At 34.2% G+C, this 21,713-nt stretch overlaps 1 protein-coding gene across 2 annotated transcripts; it reads right to left on the bottom strand.

Annotated features, from left to right (window-relative positions):
• Positions 1-17,435: 17,435 nt before the first annotated feature.
• LOC136200526 (homeobox-leucine zipper protein HDG8-like) lies at positions 17,436-21,365 on the bottom strand. Of its 2 annotated transcripts, none has more exons than XR_010673380.1 (5): positions 21,079-21,365; positions 20,536-20,611; positions 19,163-19,387; positions 18,813-19,079; positions 17,436-18,115 (listed from the first exon to the last, which is right to left on the bottom strand). XR_010673380.1 is itself a non-coding variant. In XM_065990895.1 (5 exons), the coding sequence occupies exons 1-4, from the start codon at positions 21,223-21,225 to the stop codon at positions 18,912-18,914; spliced, it is 612 nt and encodes a 203-aa protein (XP_065846967.1). In that variant the 5' UTR covers positions 21,226-21,365; the 3' UTR covers positions 17,436-18,115; positions 18,813-18,911. The 2 variants fall into 2 exon arrangements, 1 of the variants encoding a protein (XP_065846967.1); XM_065990895.1 differs by having other exon boundaries at positions 21,083-21,365.
• Between the last annotated feature and the right edge of the window lie 348 nt (positions 21,366-21,713).

Below are 21,713 nucleotides of genomic sequence, written 5' to 3'. Positions count from 1 at the left end.
GATCCCAAAAAATGCTTCTCTTTTTCCACCCACAATTTGGGCCACATATTTGCTTGTTCACACGTTCTGAATCAGGTTCAGTAACTCTCAACAACCCCAACCTTTGTATTTCAGATAAAACCTGCTGGCCGCTCTTTATGGGTGGAGGACGCCTTCTCTCAACACAATTATGTCTGAACTTAACCTTGTTATTTCTGTATGTATGATTCATAGGCAGAAACTTACGATGATTATCAAACCATGATGTTTTTCGACCGTTTGGCAATGAGAAAGCATTTGAATGTTCCATACAGTAAGGACATGCATTTTTTCCAGCAGTAGTCCATCCTGACAACATTGAGTAAGCTGGAAAGTCACTGATAGTCCACATCAAAGCAGCTCGAAGTGTAAAGTTTTTCTTCAAGGAAACATCATAAGCATCAACTCCCTCCTCCCAAAGATTCATTAGCTCATGTATCAAAGGTTACAAAAACACATCTATCTTCTGCTTCGGGTTATTAGGTCCTGGAACTAGGGCCGTTAGGAACATATACTTATCCTTCATGCACATCCATGGAGGTAAGTTAAATGGAGTAACAATGATAGGCCAAGATGAATATTGTTTACCAGATTGTCCAAATGGTTGAAATCCATCGGTACACAGCCCTAACCTGACATTACGAGGCTCAGCTGCAAATGACTTATTCATATGGTCGAACTGCTTCCAGGCCTCTGAATCACATGGATGACACATCGTTTCCTCATCACATACATGACTATGATGCCACCTCATATGCTCAGCAGTCGCTTTAGAAGCATATAATCGTCTTAGCCTCGGAGTTAGAGGAAAGTAAACCATCTTTCTGAAAGGAATCAATTTGCATCTCACTGAAACACGTCTTTTCTTGTACCTCGCATGCCCACATACCTTGCAATTTAATAAAGCAATATCGTCCTTCCAGAACAACATACACCCCTGCACACAACAATCTATTTTTTCAACAGGCAAACCAAGACCTTGAATTAGTTTCTTGGTCTCGTAAAAGTTTTTTGCCATTTTGTTACCCGTCGGTAGTGCTTCATGGATTGCCTCCAAGATGGAGTCGAAACTTTTTTCTGTCATATGGTTCTCAGACTTGATATTTAGCAGTCGAGCCATCATCGATAAAACATAATGGTTTTCACATCCAACATATAGTTCTTCGTCCAAGGAACGGAGCATGTCGAAGAATTTTTGAGATTGGGGATTGGGCTCCTCTTCTGTCATTTGTCTTTGAAGTTCAGGCCCAGCAGCATCGAACACACATTGTCGAAAAGGACGACTTGTATCAGGTTGATGATCATATACTGATTCTTCAACTTGTGTAGAGGAACTACTGTAGTAGGATTCTCCATGATTAACCCACTCGAAGTAGTTAGGAACAAACCCATGTCTATACAAATGCACCTTGCAATCACTTGGATGTTGGAAACATCTATTCACACACCTCGTACAAGGACACCGAATATGTCCCTCACTCATCAATTGAGGTTTACTTAATGCAAAATGCACAAATTGATCAACCCCATCTATAAATTCTCTAGTCATTATACCGTTGTTATACATCCACATTCTATCCTCGCGAACCATTTTGTTCAACCTATACCTTGTGATTAAATTCAAATATTATTCGAAAAAAAGGTTAAAATTAGCATAATAATTACCATCAATTTATAATAGAAATCTTTTAAGGTGAAACATGTTTTCTAAGGTAAAACATATTTTTTAAGGTAAAACATATTGAACAATTACCATCAATCATTTAAAATAAAACAGATTTTTTAAAACTAAGATTATATCAAACACAACAGGAGTTTAACGCAAAAACAACTTGGACAGAAAATGGCAGCAGCTTAAAACAAGGCAAATGAAGCATATGGATGTAGCTCTATTCACAAAAGCAGCAAAAAAATTAAGCACAAAATGAGAAAGTGAGTACAACTCTTACTTGTGGGGCTGTAAACTGTTCAATATCTTCTTCAATGAGTGAGTTGTTCAGTGTAGAAACAACATATGCTTTAGGATCCTCAATGATGAAAACTCTGCGATAAAATTTACTACTGTACAAGTATATAAAATACGGTCAGTTAGTTAATGTTGTTAATTTAGAGCTGTACAAGTATATAACATTTAACTATTTAACTCAGAATTAATACTTAAAATTCATTTTTCCCCTAAATTTTTCTTTTAATGTCAATTCAGCTCAAAGAAAAGAAAATTTTAGGCATCAATTTATCTAAAACTATCACCAAATTGCTCTGTTTCCAATAGAAATAGGGTTTGAAAACACCGAAGCCCTAATTTTTTTTACTCGGTGTTTTATTCTAGTCCGGGTCGTTTTGGACTAATTTGATCTCAAATTACACATTCAAAAGCCTAACCTAACAAAATTTGGTTTTGGACTAAATCGATCCTACTTACTTGGCTAAGGGATTAAATCTAAACGGAATTTCAAAGTATTTGGACTGAATCGAAAATGTGGGAGGAGAAATATTGTAATATATTGTTTGGAGAAATTATCAGGAATAATAAGAAAGATATCTTCATTCAAATGAAAAATGTACCAAATTTCAACAATATGTTTATTTGCATGCCTAAATTCTCCAAAAAGTTAAAAAAAAATCTATATCAGAACCTATATATCTAATGCACATGAGCAGATAAAAATGAAACCTATAGATATAGCATTACACTAATGCAAAACTTTCATCTACTTCAACAGACAGTTCACTGGTATTTACTATTTCCATGGGAAACGAGCTAATGGTTAAAACACACAACAAAACTGTTTGGCCTAATACGAAAAGACAAAAAATAACGTGAATAATACGAAAAGATGATAAAACATGAAAAAATGCAGACTAGATCGCCGTTTGCTACACCACCACCAGTATCTTCTCGTACTCCCTTTCCGGTTTTGAAACCATATAGGATTACTAATTGAAAAGCATCTGAATATATTAATAATGAAGCAAAAAATGACATATAGGATTAAATATGATTAACACCTTGTATGAATGAGTGGCACCCTGATTAACACCTCATCCAATAAGCATTTAAAAGCCAATCTAATTTATAAGATTAAATATGATTAAGTGCAAATCAATCATAAAATTTCTTAGTCTAGTTTACATTTTGGTGCAAAAGCCAACAACTTGTATGAATGACTTATCAAGCACTTTTCTCCATCCTTCTCTCTCGACTTCATTTTTATTAGGAAAAAACCAATAATTACAAACTGACCTATCAACAACCAAACACCAACATTACTCTTCAGAAAAAAAAAGCCAACCACTAATCTATGATTCCTACTTAAGAAAACCAAGTGAAGTAATTTAATAATTAGAGAAATACTGCATCTAAATCACTTTCGTAATGTAACACCGACATAAACAACATCCTTGGCTACAATATCACATTCCAAATTTTCTCACCCAAGAAATAGAAACTCCTTAACCATTGAAAGGAAAAAGGCGCAATTAAAGATAGCCCCTTAAATAAAATCGTTTAGAAAGACTAATTACAATGAATAATTACTGTCAAACTCGAATTACAATGTTGTTTAATCAGGAAGAAAACAAAATAAATCTATTACCCAAAAACATTTGATTATCCATGACACTAAGAAAAGGAAATCTCACAATCACAGCTACCAAACAGACAACGAGAACAGCATTTTTTGCTACAATGTCGCATTCCAAAACTTGCAAAATATGACAAGACACAAAAATAACTCAGGGCTTTTGTATATTCAAAGTATCTAAGCGATTTAACTACTTACATTCACAAGCCGAATTGAAGAGACCTGTGGCTTTTCTTCTTCCTGCACCCTAGAGCTTATTCTCCGCCATGAATAATGGCAGGATTGAATCGAACCGCGACGAGAGGAGAAGGATTAGGTCTAGTAGAGAGAGTCCAAGTCGAACTAGGTCTAGAAGGATTTTGGTTTTTGTCCGATCAAAAGTCGGACTGCCCAGCCAAAAAACATATTAGGGTTGAAAAAGATTTAGGGATTCTCTTCTATACGATGCGTTTTATATTTTTTATTTTCTTTTTTATTTTATAATATCATATTTTTGCAACTGGCCCACAGGCTGGTAAAACAAACACCAACCGCAGAAATGGGCGGCAATTCTCCCCCTCAATTTTGCAACAGCGAATTATTACTAGCGACCGAATCCGTTGCTAAATTAGCAACCGAATTTAATCCGGTTGCTAAATTCGGTTGCTAACTCACTGTTTTCTTGTAGTGTGTGTTAGCAAATGTTGGAACAATGTTTGTGGCCCAATCCTAAAGAAGCCTAAGTTTGCATCTACGCTCCCACTCAAGCCTACTCTTCCTGTAAGTTCCACATTCACCAAGAGAAACTAAATTAAACATATCAAAAAGAGAAACTAAAACTTAAAATTTTAAAATGGCCTTTTTTTTTAATTGGAACTGAGATGTTCAAACTCAAAATAGATCTTTAGAATTCTCATTAAAACATAAAATACAAGAATGCAAAAGCACAAAAATTTACCCAGTCGATGCAGGTTATTAATTGTGAAGATCATTTTGTATAAGTACATTACTATTGGTTGATTTGCAGAGATGCTGATTTGCGAATCAAAATTGAACTTCCAGTAAGGACTGCAACTTAAACACATATATAATCCTCTAATTCAAAATTCAGAAGAAATTAAATGTGCTTTTTCAAAATTTTAAAATGGGTTTTTTAAAATTGGAACTGAGATGTTCAAAATCACTCAAACAGTAGAGAAGCTAAAATTTAAAATTTTGTCATTCACAATAGATGTTGAGAACTCCCATTAAAACATAAAATACAAGAAAGAAAAAGTGGAAAGGTTTACCGAGAAGAAGCTGCTGGAGGTTATTTTATTGGGAAAATAATTTTGTATAGGTTCATGACTATCAAGAGATGTTGATTTAGTGATCACGAGTTGTAGTACCCTAATCACAACCGCATCCATCAAAAGAGGAGATACCTCAGCTTCCATATTTGATATCTTAAATTGAGAGTAGATATCTTAGATTCTTAAACTCTCTTTGTATGTTATGGACAGAGAAGACCCACCCTCAAAACCACTAACTGCACGTTGGATTCAAACTTTTAGAGCTGCTTGTTTAGCTGCGCTAGTTCCTCCAAGTGGCAGTATTTATATTTAGTTAAAAATCACATGTGTTTTATTAATATTCTAACACTTTTTATCTTAAGGGTAAATTTCAAAAAAAATCATGTGGTTCCAATTTTTTGCAGAAAAATGGCTGTGGTTTTTTTTCGTTACACTGTTTACGGATTTGGTGAAGATCCCGTTTATTTGCTGATGTGGCTGAAGGGCAAATATGAGTTTTTAAAAAAATGGGGTAAATTTAAAAAAACAGTGTGGTTCACTTTTTTGCAGAAAAATAACTGTAGTTTTTTTCTTTTCAAATACAGGACTGTGATTTATTCCATTACACTATTTACGGATTGGGTGAAGATGCCGTTTTGCTCACGTGGCTGAAGGGCAAATATGAGTTTTTTAAAAAATTGACTATAAAAGGTCTTGAACAACCATTTGAGATTTGAGCTCATGTAAGATTTTGTAGTCAATATTGTAGCCACAAAATAGTTATAAAAAATTCATTGGTCAATATTGTAGACCCAAAATAGTTATAAAAAATCAAATGGTCAATTTTTTTTTATAAACCCATATTTGCCCTTGAGCCATGTCAGCAAATAAACGACATCTTCACTAAATCCGTAAATAGTGTAACAGAATAAACCACAGTCATGTATTTGAAAAGAAAAAAATCACAGTCCTTTTTGTGCAAAAAAGTGAAACCACAAGAATTTTTTTTTTTTAAATTTACCCTTATCTTAATTATAGTAATTTACTAATTTGCACCTTAATGATTCATCTCTAACACTTGAAAGACCCACCCTCAAAACCTCTAACTACACATTGGATTCAAACTTTTAGAGCTGTTTGTTTAAGTGTGTCAATTGTTGTAAGTGGCAGTATTTATATTTTGTTGAAAATCACCTGTGTGTTTTATTAATATTTTAAGGATTTTTTTCTTAAAGAATTTGAAGAGTTTAACTTCTTTCACGAAAAAAAATTGTAACTGGTACAAAATTATAATTTATTAATTGGCACCTTGATGATTAATACCTCTAACACTTGGGAGTCAAGAGAAATTTTATCAGGCAAGAGTAACTTTACCTCTAACGTTGTCAATTATTAAGCAATAATTCATCAAACTTGCTTCTCGATAGTGGATCTTATCATGTACAGTTCACATGAGCGTCGTTTTATCACTAACTGGTAACACATACACATATAGTTAGATGTGAATAAAAATAAAAAAATAAAAAAATAATGCCTTTTATATGAGTTGGACCAAAAAATTCAAATATTTTATTGAATTTATAAATATGAATCTTCAATTTATTATTAAACCACAAAAAATATGAAATCTTTTTTTTTAAACCAACTGATGTGTAATTGGGGCACAATAAAAAAAAATATTTGTGTTTCATAATAACCCAACTTGCCAATATTAGATGTAAAATTGTTGGATCATTTTAGATGTTAGGATAAAATTCCATAACTCTGAGTGTTAGAGACATTTTTGCACTTAAATTTTTTATAAAAATTTGTTCACCAACCTGATCGCAAAAAAATTACTAGGAAAAATAAATATTTTAACTTTTTGATAAATTTAGTTTTATTGATTCACCCTTTAATATTTTAAATATATATTAAATAAAGTATTTTTTAACACATTATGGTTTTAATATTTCAAATTGAGATATTAAGTCATTGATCATTAATCTTTTAACACGCTAAATATGTGTGATTCAAACTTTATTTAGCGCAAGTAGAATTGTAAGCATGTCACTGTTTTAATACCTCAATTGTTACACTGGATAGATTCAAACTATTTTACACTAATGGAACAATGATTTTTTGACAATTTTCCAAAATGCTAACTAAAGTTTGAATTATTGACATAACTGACACGTCAAATAAAGGTTTAATGTGTTAAAAAAAATTGATTAAGCAAGGGTTTACTATATTCATTTAAAAGATCAAGAGTTTAATGTATTAAAAAATAATTGGTCAAGTGCTTAATGCATCCATTTGAAAAGCTTTAATCTAGGAGCGGAGAAAAAAAGAGGGCCAAGGATGGTTTCGGCCCCATGTTTCTGAAAAATTAAAGTTTGGGGTGGTTAATTAACTTATTAAGTTGTATATAATTATAAAATCTAACTTGATTAATATATGATAAGCCATAAATTTCTCTAAGTTTATTCAAATCGACTTAATTTTACTTTTGTAGTCCAAACCTAGCTTAATTTTGAGAAGTTTTATAATGGTACGTAAAAATTAGTCATGAGGGCTTTTCTTAAGGACACTAAATAAGGTGATATTGGTTCTAAAAGTTTTACAAAAAGTACATTTAGTGTAATTAATAAAGGGTGTTGTTAAACTTAGCCTTTGTTTCTCACACTTAGTCCAGGAAAAATGACGAAACTTCTCTTACTGTTTTGGGGCAGCAAAAGTTAATATTTTTTTTCTCTCTACGGAATACGGGCGTCTTAACATCAAGCCTCACCATGTGGTGAGGCGTATTTCTTGTACGCCTCACCATATGATAAGGCGTATGGCTAATATCCCTCGCCAATGGGTGAGGCATATTAGCCATACGCCTCGCCACGTGGCGAGGCGTGATGTTCACACTGCTACGTATGAAAATTTGTTTATTTAAATTTTTTTATTATAATTATTAACATTATAATTAAAAAAGTATTAAATATGTATTAAAATGTGTTAGAAACAATAAGTTCTAAAGAATTCTAAATATTAAAAAAATACAATAAGTCAATTCGCCCGGTTCCATTCCTCCGTAATCTGATCTAGATCAGTCCTAACTAGTGGAGCCTGCTCCGCGGGTACAAGTGTGATCGCCCGCCGAGCGACGTCTGCCAAACGGCTAACCCACTGCACAAAATTAAATGTTAGAAAAACAATATAGGTAAAACAATAATAAATAAATAATAATAAAAACTTACATATTCGTTGTTGAAGTGAGAATGGTGGACCAACGCATCCTGAGGGACACGAAGCAGACAAGGATGTGAATGTCGTCTATATCGCTCTATGTATCCGGCAACACAAGCACCCGGATCGGCTCCGACTGCCTGACATCTCCTCTGATCAATGCCACGAGTACATGAAAATCTCCGCCAAGTATCATCAACTGTCAAAGATGAATGCATGAGTCTGTATGATAGACTTCCATGACCGGAATGCAGTATCAGGTCTAATATGGTCAGCCAGATAGTCTGAACATAACCGACCTGTCGTAGGACTCGATCGGGCATATATGGCTCAACAATATCTTTACACCATATCCAAACGGCGTAGGACCCTCATAGCGGATCGTCATCGACGACTGGAGCATAAGGCAACCACGTCACCTGTAAAAAAATATTTAATAACAAGCAATGTGATTTGTTTAAGTAAATTGTTGCAAGTTATAAAAAAATTATTTTACCTCGGCTGCCGTCATATGATCTAACTATGCACGAAAGCTCACGAGTCGGGAGGTCTTCCTGCCTGGAGTCCCGAGATCCCATCTGCACGTCCGTGGAGCAGTGTCTGGAGTATGGAGTGGTAGTCGATGGGGCCGGAATACCGAAAAGTACACATATATCCACGCTTGGAGGAGGGTCAAACAATATTAAATTATAGATAATACTAAATTATACCTGTACTGGCAAATCGTCCACCCCAGCGATGTTTGCTCGTGCCTTGAGTCGGCTGCACATTATCATCATCATCATTATATCCCTACCGTCGCTGGGCCTCGGCTAGCTCCTCAAAATAATCATCCACCACGTCAGGATCTTGCTCTCCCGCATCATCCGCCTCCACTCCCCCAACTCAGGTCGTGTCGGACTCGCCGGACTCGGGGACTCGTCGGTGACATGACAGGGACTCGGTGGGGACACGACGGTGACATGTGACTCGGATGGGACTAGGTAGTGACACGGATGGGAGTCGACAGTGACACGGTAGGAACTCCGCGGGACACGGCGGGGACTCGGCTAATGGTGAAAATATGTAAAAGTTTAGGTTTTTTTTAAATCTTTTAAAACCTATGGTTCAATAACAAAATTTGACAAAAAAAAAAAAAAACTTAAACTACATCTAATTCTCACATGTGTATCGCGATTATAAACTCTTAGGGCTGCTTTCTCTTCCTTCTTCGATTTGTTTTGCGATTTACTATTCTTACTGATTCTCCTGTGATTTTATCTCTTGGGATTTCATCTTCTTTCTTCCTCTTCTTTCTTGTCGTTGTCTTGTCTGATTTCATCCGTACCAAAATCCTTGCGATTTCATCCTTGCTATTAGATAATGACTTATTTGTGATTTAGCAAGTTTTTTTATATATGTTATATCTAATATATATAATTAATTATATAAAATTTACCGTGTCTCATATTTTCTAAAAATATCGTTTTCCGTGTCTACGCACGTGTCCGCATCCGAATCGGTGCTTCATAGGTTTGAATGATATTTAACTGTGTCATGGGACCTTACAAACATGTATTCATATGTTAGGATTAATCTACCTTTTAATAAGTTAGGTTAAATATGAACTTATCTTTAATAAATAGATTTTAAAAATTAAAAAAAATTCAAAAGTTGATAAGTTTGACAACACCTCATTTTGGTTCCTACGTACAGAAAGAAAAGAAATTGCAGTAACAGGTTTTGAGGGTTTCTCGGTTGTGCGAAGACCGACCCCTTCATCTCGCAGGAAACAATGAAGCAGCAGTTTATATTTCATCGTGTTAACCATTGATATCTCAAGATGGCATGCGATTGCCTTTAGGTTTACAAACTGCATTCATAAATCAGCATCTCGGCTATCCTTTCCGAGTAGTAGAAGGACCATCAACCGATAGTCATGAACCCATACAAATGATTTTCATTTTGTTGATAGAGGTACCTGTTATTTAGTTTTTTTTTTTTTTTTTTTTGTCACTTTTGAAGCAAAGTTTGCCTGTAATTTTCATAGAAATGTTAGGGTTAAATTTGTACCATTGTGTACGTTAATGTTATTATACTAAAAAAAAATCTAGTTGACTTGATTAACTTTTTCAGGTAGAGAAGAGCCAAACAAATATAACGCATGAGCATAGTTTCATGGACTTGCCTAGTCTTGTTTCTGTGATTCATCTGATTTTCCAATCTATTAGTTACAAAGGTACCTGTAAATCTTTGATGACTCCAAACCATTAATAATATTTTATTATATCATTGTTGAAGTTATTAACTTTTGCAGCTGAGGTAGAGGAGCATATGAAGATGCTTGAAAAGCTTGTGCCATAGTGGTTTTTCAAGAAGCTTGTACTCAGTGGAGATACTTTATACAGGTATGTCTATCATACTACTGTCTCAAAATCATGCTTAGGCTCCTCTGATTTATAAATGTCAGACTTGAACTATGTACAATCTAGAAAATTTTGAATGATTTTTGACTGTTTGTGTGCAGCATCAACAAAATGTCAGACTTGAACTATGGTGTTACCATCTCGTGCTATGATGTTGTTTCAACTATCTATGTTTTATTAAACTTCTGCAGCCTTATCTTCACGAGTCTCGGCATCTTCATGCTCTGAGAAGGGCTAGGGGCTCCGGTGGACGCTTTCTCAATGCCAAAAAGCTCGAGGATACCGAAGCATCTCCTACAAGCCATGGCCAGCAATATTCAGAATCGGAGGTCCGTCAGCCTGAAAAGCGTAGAGACGGTTGTTCCGCCACTTGCTCAGATATCACAAGTGGATCAAACAGTGACATGTATCAGCAGCCAGAGTTCAAATTCTCTCGATACTCGTCGTCTCATGCTCTTGCAGCGATGCAAGGGCGCTCAGCTGGTATGTGTGGAGGCACTGGCCACCACCGAGTTTCTGTCCTGTGAAGTCATCCTTGGCTCTGTTTGGTTAGATTTTGTTCCATTGCTTAGATTCTGAAAAACTAATTATGAGATTCAGCTATTATTATTATCATCAAGTTGCGCAATTAATGGTTGCAATTCAAATACATGTGAAATTGATAACAGATTTGACAGTATTCTTCATCAGAACTAGTTTGCTTCAAATGTGTATTTCATTCGATGCTATTTATGTGGACATAAGTGAACAGGAAGAAGTTTCCTAGAGGCTGCTGGGAGAATTCAACTGGTTTCCGACATTTCTTCCTCCTCATGTTTACAAAGTTTTATCATGGTTTTTGTAAGCCATCATTTATGGCCTCTTTTTCATTATATGCTGCCTATGTTGCCCAATGTTGGGCCTACACTATGAATCAAAATGTGGTCATATATATTGTCCTTGAATATTTTGGTTGCACAATATACATCAAAAGTTTGCCTGTACGAGTACATATAGGTAGGTTTGGATCTGCATTGAATCATCCATCTTCTATAAAGCTCAAAGAAATACAAAAGAAGTTCGATGGGAAAAAGCTTATTATTGGAGTTGATGACATAGACATTCTTAACGGCATATTGGTCTAAGTTGTTGGCTATGGAACAACTTTTGCAGTAGAAGCCACAGTAGGCTATCAGTTGTGTATGGGTTTTCTTTTTACTATCCGTCCTTAAGTATTATAGTGACCAATTAATAGGCAGAGAGTCACTAAAAGGCTTGTAACAGAGAATATAATTTCTACTTTGGGGATGACAGATCGGATGAAGATATGTTCGAAAGCATATCGAAAACAGCTTTGAGTTTATTATATTCTTCAGGTCTTTAGATCTTTGTATGCAGTGTTGGACAAAAACCAAGCAAGGATAGCTACTATCTAGATGATAATGTTGATGTACTGTCATTGCTTCAAAGTTTGGCAACTTCTTCAAGTTTGAAATCTAGATGCAACACTGAAGAGCAAGTGTCTTTCCACATTGGTGTTTAAAAGGGTATAACTGTTGCCTGTTAGTTGCATAAATATAGGCTAAAGAAAGTAAACAATCTGGGTAGAAAAAACAGTCCAGGTAGAAAAATGATGATGTTTATCAATTATGATTGGAGAGTCAAGTCGAGGAGCGGTTGATAGGGTAGGAAGGTTTTCGTGGGTATATCAAAGTTATTTTGGTATTTGACTTAATTTAGAAAATGAATGTGTTGTAGTCGTATGCACAAGCTTTCACCCAGTTATGTTCAAATTTTCAATTCCAAATGATCAGTATATGCTTCCCTAGATGTGAATATTAGTATATGCTTCCCTAGATGTTTTTGTTGATAGGGTTGTACAACTAAAGAAACCTTACTAAATGTTTTTATATGAAAGGAGGAAATTTGTTTATTGCAATATATTGTTAGTTGTTATGGGGAATGAATTGTATTTGCCCACAATTACAACAGCCGAAAAGAAACAATTTTCATTGAATGATAATATTGTAGTAGATTATTTTGTTTTTACATCATTATCTAAAGAAATTATCATTATTTTATGTTGATGGGTCACTTAACTCAGCTAGCTCCTCAAAATAATCATCCACCACGTCAGGATCTTGCTCTCCCGCATCATCCACCTCCACTCCTCCCATCTCAGGCTGATCTATCTCAGCCGCCCGCAACTGCTGCATCTCAACCGCTCTCTACCTACCAGCTGATATATATCATCACCACATGCTCTCGTATGATGTGGTGTAGAATCCTCATCCATATCTAGCTGCCTCGCTGCTGGCGGGATAGATTTCCTGGGTACACTCCCCTCTACGCGTATTAACTACATTATTTTATAAAATTAGAAACCGACTACAAGTATTATTTGTCTAATTAAATATTTTTTCTAACTAATACTTTTAACTTTAACCCTGATACTTTTTCAAACTAATAACTCTAACATATATTCTTAACTATTATTTCAAACTAATATATCAAATCATATTATTTCTATATACAAAAAAATTATTCGCACTAAATATTTATAACTCTAATTTTAAGAAAAAATTACAAAAAAAAATTAAAATATTATTCGAACTAAATATTTATAACTCTAAATTAAAAAAAAACAAAAATAAGTGTCGGGCGTATGAACATTACGCCCCTACACATGTAGGGGCGTAATGATAATACGTCCGATCTGTGGTGGGGGCGTATGAACATCACGCCTCCACCACATATGGGGCGTATTAACATTACACATCTACATGTGTACGGCGTATGTTCATACGCCCCTATCTGTGTTGGGAGGTGATGTTCATACACCCCTATCTATGTTGGGGCATGATGTTCATACGTCCCGGCACAGAAACCCGAATTTTTTCAAAATCGGCGATTTAACTATATAGAACAGTAAAAAAAACACAAATTCGAATAAAATTACATAAAATATCGTTTTTCGTGTCTGCACCCGTGTCCGTATCCGTGTCCGCATCAGAGTCGGTGCTTCATAGGTTTGAATGATATTTAACTATGTCATGGGACCTTAAAAATATGTATTTCATATGCTAGGATTAATGTACCTTTTAATAAGTTAGGTTAAATCTGAACTTATCTTTAATAAATAGATTTTAAAAATGAAAAAAAAATCAAAAAAAATTCAAAAGTTGATAAGTTTGACAGATCAAGCTGAGATGTGACTCTACCAAATTACCAATTGAAGACCTGACACAACGTGAATACACCTGCATAAACACCTCATTTTGGTTCTAAAGTACAGAAAGAAAAGAAATTGCAGTAACAGGTTTTGAGGGTTTCTCGGTTGTGCAAAGACCAACCCCTTCATCTCGCAGGAAACAATGAAGCAGCAGTTTATATCTCAAGATGGAATTGATGGGATGCGATTGCCTTTAGGGTTACAAACTGCATTCATAAATCAGCATCTCGGCTATCCTTTCCGAGTAGTAGAAGGACCATCAACCGATAGTCATGAACCCATACAAATGATTTTCATTTTGTTGATAGAGGTACCTGTTATTTACTTTTTTTTTTTTTTTTTTTTGTCACTTTTGAAGCAAAGTTTGTCTGTAATTTTCATAGAAATGTTAGGGCTAAATTTGTACCATTGTGTACGTTAATGTTATTATACTAAAAAAAATCTAGTTGACTTGATTAACTTTTGCAGGTAGAGAAGAGCCAAACAAATGTAACGCATGAGCGTAGTTTCATCGACTTGCCTAGTCTTGTTTCTGTGATTCATCTGATGTTGTTTATAAAATTTAGGATGTTGTTTATGCGGATATAAGTGAACAGGAAGAAGTTTCCTAGAGGCTGCTGGGAGAATTCAACTGGCTTCAGACATTTCTTCCTCCTGATGTTTACAAAGTTTTATCATAGTTTTTGTAAGCATCATTTATGGCCTCTTTTTCATTATATGCTGCCTATATGCCCCACTTTCTGTCTTGTTGCAGCCCAATGTTGGGCCTACACTATGAATCAAAACGTGGTTATATTGTCCTTGAATATTTTGGTTGCACAATATACAACAAAAGTTTGCATGTACGAGTACATATCGGTAGGTTTGGATCTGCATTGAATCATCCATCTTCTTCTATCAAGCTCAAAGAAATACAAAAGCAGTTTGATGGGAAAAAGCTTATTGTTGGAGTTGATGACATAGACATTCTTAACGGCATTGGTCTAAGTTGTTGGCTATGGAACAACTTTTTCAGCAGAAGCCACAGTAGGCTATCAGTTGTGTATGGGTTTTCTTTTTTCTATGGGCCCTTTAGTATTACAGTGACCAATTAATAGGCAGGGAATCACTAAAGGGCTTGTAGCAGAGAATATAATTTCTGCAATAATCAGTGATGAAAAATCCCCAATTTTTGTGACCTACATTGGGGATGACGGATCAGATGAAGACATGTTCGAAAACAGCTTTGAGTTTGTTATATTCTTCAGCTCCTTAGATCTTTGTATGCAGTGTTGGAAAAAAACCAAGCAAGGCTATGTACTATCTAGATGATAATGGTGATGTACTGTCATTGCTTACTCCTTCAAATTCAAAACCAAGGTGCAACATACAAGAGCATGTGTCTTTCTATATTGGCGTTTACAAGGTAAAGAAAGTAAACAGTCCGGGTAGAAGAATGATGATGTTTATCAATTATGATTGGTGAGTCGAGTCAAGGAGAGGTCGATAGGGACAAGGTTTTCGTCCAGGTATATCAGACTTATTTTGGTATTTGACTTAATTTAGAAAATGAATGTGTTGTAGCACAGGCACAAGCTTTCACCCAGTTATGTTGAATTGCCAATTGCAAATGATCATTATATGCTTCCCTAGATGTTTATGTAGATAGGGTTGTCTGGCTAAAGAAACCTTGCACACTAAATTTTTTTATGAAAGTTTATTGAAATATTGCCAGTTGTTATGGGGACTGAATTGTATTTATCATTATTTTATGTTGATGGGTAGAATATTCTGATCTCAACAGGCATATGTGAAGAGGTTGTGGAGAATGCCCTATATGTTTAGAAGCATATGAAGATGCAGTATTGACACAACCGTGTTCTTCAAAAGCATTTATTCTCCTAGATGAGAATTTAAACCAACAAAGAGTGATTAAACAGTTCCGAGAAGAGGAAAATATCCTTTTCCCCATTGTTGTGATAGAATATATTTTATAGTAGAAAACATGACTTTGACACATAATTTTTGTTATTATGATTGTTCGTTTATTACACATAATTTTTTACATACTATATCATTCGGAAACTCATTCATAATTTGCAACTAATAATATCACTATGTTTAGTTTGTTCGGGATGGTGCATTTCCAGCGTTCGAGAACCACCCTTTATAGGGGTGGTTTTGCCTCTGCCCATACCCATCTTCATTTATGGAGTATCTCAACAAATAAAGGGTTGTAGTAACAAAACAAACTAAAATGACATCGCTATAGTTCGTAATCTATGGAGGAAAAACTTCAGCTTGCTTTTCTCAGCACAAAAGTGACATTAATTTACACTAGTCAATTTGATATTACTTCGTTAAGTTCTATCAATTGTACGTGGAGGGAGAAATGAACGGAGTAATAGGATTGACGTGTCCAATCCGTTTTCGAGACCTAAATTGATACTTTTTTAAACGCTTAAGCCTATATTGGTGCTATTTTGTACGTGGAGACTAAATTGATATTTCCCAAAAACCATAAGTCTATTTTAATACATTATCCCTTTTCTACCATATACTATAACATTCGGAAACTCATTCATAATTTGCAACTAATAACATCACTATGTTTAGTTTGTTTGGGTTGGTGCATTTCGTGCAGTCGAGAACCATCTTTTATTGGGGTGGTTTTGCCTTGCCCATATCCATCTTCATTTGTAGAGTACCCCAACTAAAGTGACATTCCTATAGTTCATAATCTATGGAGGAAAACTGCAGCTTGCTTTTCTCAGCATAAAAGTGACATTAATTTACACTAGTCAATTTCATTTACAAGAATTTTTCTAAATTATTGCAGATGAATTTCGATTTCTGATTCATTCCTCAGAAGATAATGTATTAAAACTAAACAATATCTAACTTACACGGCCAATCATGTTTTTCTTTTGGGTAAAATTGCATAAAAGGCTTCTCAAATTTGAGCATTCGGCCACATAAATCTCTTCCGACTATGAGTTAACATGACATTTTTGGTGCCGCTAGACAAATAAGTGATGAAATACAACAGCAGCACGAATAAGAAATACAACAACTACTGGTGCTATATACATTAATAAGTTCATTGAGTGAAGATTTGATGATTTTCATACTTATTAAACCATTCACTAACCGCTTGAATAAGTAAATTGTTATTGAGGGCTCAACAGGTGTAAAAATTAAAGATTAAGAGTCAAATTTGTAAACATGAATGGACAAGGACTCAATCTTTACAACTCTAAAAAAGATTTAATTACATGCATAAACAAGCAATGCAATTATAAGAGTAACATGAATTAGTCATCTTCCAATTTATTTCCCTATAATTATTTTGAATCAAATAAAAAGAAAACAGATTGACATTGTATTAGAGTTGCGAGCTCAATTTGTTTTTCTAGAAAACGAAAATGATCGAGTCTTCATTGCTAATCTCTTAAGTTAACTTTCTTTTGTTTATTTGTTTCGTTTGGATTGCGAGTCTCTCTTTAGAGTAAACAAAGATTGTTTGATCATTAAATTTTCCGGTAATGCCTATTGACAGCCATATATTTTGGGAAAGTGATTTTATACGGGTAAAGGTTGATCAGGTTTGATGAGAGGTTAATTTTGAAAGAAAATCAATAACAAATAGCAACAACAATCAAGTTACATTAGTAGGAGATCAACACATGTAAACCTTGATTCTATACACAATTAAATAAATACATGTAAAAACAATCAAGTTTTATATCAGTAGCAGGAGATCAACACTAAGTTGTCTTAAACATATCTGTCTTACAAACATAAGTTACATTATCTGTATGTGTAAGAGTTTGAACAAGAAAATGCTACACTTTCTAATTACCAGTTAATAATTAATCTGCTAGGTCAAAACCGGACCGGAGGCAAGGCGAAAGTAGGATGATTTTGAGGGAGGGGACAGGCTGTCTACACGAAACTTATCTATATGTATTTGTAACCCTCAATCAAGAGCTTTTGAGAATCAGAGCGAAAAATAGTTCTCGAAAAATAGATATTTAGAGACTTGCCAGTAGCCCAAAATATCAGATTTTCATTTGCCAGTAGCCTGAGGTCACAAGTTATTTAGAGACTTGCCTCTGCTTCTTCGATGCATGCTCCTAATGCCCATTCTTTTTATCCGCTATTTATTATTGCAAGGAAATGGGCCAATTTAGTTCATACAAGATACAACTTCTACCAGTTCAATGCGAGGGAGGGACTGCTGTACACACATATCCATGCTCCAAACTGTTTCTTTCGCTATACCAGAAACTCTTCTATTAATACTTTCTAAGTGGACCTCGTTCTTATGTCGCTTAAGTTCCATTGCTACATTCATTTGGCCGACATAACTAGCATGCTTTGCACTTGTCTCCGCAAGAGCTTCCTTGGTTTCTAATGCTACGCTGACTCTCCGTATTGGAGTTCATCTTCCTGGAATTAGATTTACAACAAATGGATAACTTAGTACTAATCACAAACTTAGGAGGAGATGGTGATGTTATTGCAGAAACACAGTTCAATCGGTTGAATATTTAAGTAATTGTAATCATAAGAACCAGAAGCATTCACATGAATCAGTTGCTATCTCAACTCCCATTAAAACAAGTAGAGATTTCAAAAACAGTATTAATCATCAAAAGCAAGATGAATCAGTTGCAATCTCATCTTCCATTAATATCCATAACTATAAACCAACAATATAATCATCTCATCAAAACAAAACAATGAAAAATCAAAAAAGAAACAGGATAATGCTCTATTTTGAACGTTAAACATAATTTATGATTTTTTGAACAAAAACCAACACTTATTATAGGTCCTCAACCTTGGTTCTAATATTCTGAAATATTCTTGCATCTAACTGTACTGTTTATAATTTTCAAAACACAAAAGCACAAAAAAAATAAGCAATGATCATTTGGAATTGGAAATTGAACATAAGTGGGTCAAAGCTTGTGCATATGACAACTAGAACATATTCCTTTTCTAAAAAAACCATTTCTTGCTTCAGTCATATACGAATCAATACTACTAAATAAATGTCTTTCATCATCTTTCCAAATTAACTCAAATACCAAAATAAACATCATAATTGATAAACATGCGACAAAAAAGCAACAGTTTATACCTTTTTAAATGCCAATGTCTAAAGACACTTGATCTTCTGTGTTGCACCTCAATTTCAAACTTGAAGAAGTTGCCAATGGCTGTACATCAGCAGTATCATCTAGATAATACCTACCGTTGCTTGGTTTTTGTCCAAGCTAACAAACTTGAAGTTGTTTTTAATGTGTTTCAAACATGTGTTTGTTTTGCATAATGTTCCAGTTTCAAGTACTTGCATTATGGATGCTTTGGTAATAATTGTCAGAAAGAGGTCCACCACCCATTTACTCTGCATAATCAAAAGATAGTTCTTCAATTCAGTAATTACATATGTAATGTAATGAAAACTGGGGCTAATTCTCACTTACTTACCGAATCTAGGAACATTTCAACCAAGGTCATTGCATTTATTGGCACAGTTCCTGAACTCTTGGATGATTCGGTAGGTACATTTGATGTTTTGAAATGATTTGTCCTAGGGAATACTTTTTTGTAGCTATCACAATGAATGACCAATCTTCCATCAAAATTAGTCTCAGTCCAGAAATTCACAAACCGCATCATACTACTTGTGTACTGGATAGTTGCACTTGTAACCTGAAGCATCCATCAAATTAAATCAGTATACAACCTCATATCATCATTTCCTTAGGAGAATAAAGGCACAAACTGGTGAGAAGAGAAAATAGCAGAAAGTTTCTCAAGTTCCAAATTTGGAATGAATTTTGTGATTCAGAACTATATGCATTCAAAATTCTAAATCTTCAATTTTATTAAAAAATAGGAGAATCGGAAGCGCACCAAAGAAATTGAAGTTTAGGAATGGTGCACAACTAAGGTCTTGTTCAGTTTTAGAAAACATTTTCATTTCTCTATTCCAATTCTCTTCTTTTCCCAATTTTCGGTTTTCGAAATGGAAAATCAAAAAATGAATTTCTATTTCGACCTTAAAATTGATGTGTCATTTTAATAAATTTGGTATTTATATGTTAATAAGATTATTTCAGAAATCAGCACTGTGAATACATATTTTGATCAACATTTTGCTGCAGAAACACTGAAACAGAATGAAATGGACTGCAAATCGAATATTAGTTATAAAGTCAGCTTATAACCCAAATTTGCAAAAATTTTTGCATGTCAATAATTGCCTATCCTTCAGATACTAACCACTTTATAGTAAGAGCAAGTAAAGAAGCAGATAAGTGCTGATATTATTATTAACAATATACTTTAAAAGAAATTAAGTCTATTATTAATAAACAAATGACCTTTCAAAGAATGAATAAGGAAAGTTTTACCCAATTTGAGAATGACCATTGTAGCCCACAAAGCAGACCCAAAAGAAACCTACTTTGAGGAAAAGTAAAGAATGTCTCTTGTACATGGCAAAAGGGCTTTATGACACTTGTGAATTAATGATGATTATAAAGAGCAGAAATTTCAATACTTGTTCCTAAACAAACCCTCCCTGGTAATACAACAACCAGAGTCATCATCTTCACATAAATAAGTAAAAAAAACATAAGACAATGACAGGGGTTGGCTCTTCATGCAAATGAGTCATAAACATATACGAAGTTGAATCATCTTGAAAGAAAGCAACATAATGATTTCTCTAATTCATAGGCTTATGCAAACACGAGAATTACTTGATTCCTAGGCTTATCCAAACACCACAATTACTTGTTTTCAGAAGACAAAAAAAAATAAAAATAATGGATCGTCAGTTCAGTAAACCTCACCTTTGGAAGTATAATCCTCCCCAAACCCCCAACATCACTGTTCTTCAGCTCCTTCTTCACCAACACTCTTAAATTTCTGCATCCAATAAATCAACAATCAATTCAAAATATACATTTGTTAATAGCATGAAAATAGTTAATCAACCACCACATTGTCATCATTACATTGAATTAACAAATAGCCATTCATAAACCAATGAAAGCAATGAACACAAAAAGGATATCAATTATTTTCAATACATTCATTAACATAGCTAAAATTGAATTTCCAGTAAGTGGCAGAAATAGATGAAAGTAAACACATATATAATCCTCTGATTCACAAATGATCATCTATAAATTCACTCTTTTACTTGGAAAAAATGGAGCTAAAACGAGTTGTCAAAATTCAGAAAAAATGGGCTTTTTTAAAATTGCAACTCAGATGTTCAAAATCACATAAAATGTCCAGAAGCTAAAACTTAAAATTTTGTCATTCAGACTAGATCTTCAGCATTCCCATTCAAACATAAAATACAACAAAGCAAAAGTACAAAGATTTACCCACAGGTAGCTGCTGCAGGTTATTTTATTGTGAAGATCAATTTGTATGGCTTCATGACTATCAAGAGATGCTGATTTACGAACCACGAGTTGCAGTAACCTAATCGCAATCGCATCCGTCAACAGTGGAGATATCTCAGATTCCATATTTGATAACTCAGATTGAGAGGAGATATCTCAGATTCTTGAACTCTCTTTGCATTTGCCGATGTTCTCCGGCGAGAAGGAGAGGAGATCCACCCGCACGGCGGAGAAGACAGAAGACCCACCCCTCACGTTCGATTCAAACTTTTAAACTGCTTGTTGGTGTGCCCTACAAGTGGCAGTATTTATATTTATTTTTTTTTTTTTTTTTTTGTTGAAAATCACCATGTGTTTTATTAATATTTTCAGAATTTTTTTTAAAAGAATATGTAATTGGTACAAAATTATAATTTATTAATTAATAGATATCTTATATTATTAACATTTCTGACACCTAGATACAAAATTATAATTTATTAATTAATTGATATCTTAGGTTATTAATATCTCTGACACTTTTCATAAAGCAAAATTAAAATTAGATACAAATTATAAATTTATTAATTAATTGATATCTTAGATTATTAATATTTTTTACAATTTTCATAAAT

The sequence above is a fragment of the Euphorbia lathyris genome, chromosome 7 (assembly GCF_963576675.1).
Source record: "Euphorbia lathyris chromosome 7, ddEupLath1.1, whole genome shotgun sequence".
NCBI classification, from domain to species: domain Eukaryota; kingdom Viridiplantae; phylum Streptophyta; class Magnoliopsida; order Malpighiales; family Euphorbiaceae; genus Euphorbia; species Euphorbia lathyris.
Note: the sequence above shows the minus strand (reverse complement) of the source record. Positions and strands in the feature narration are given on the sequence as shown.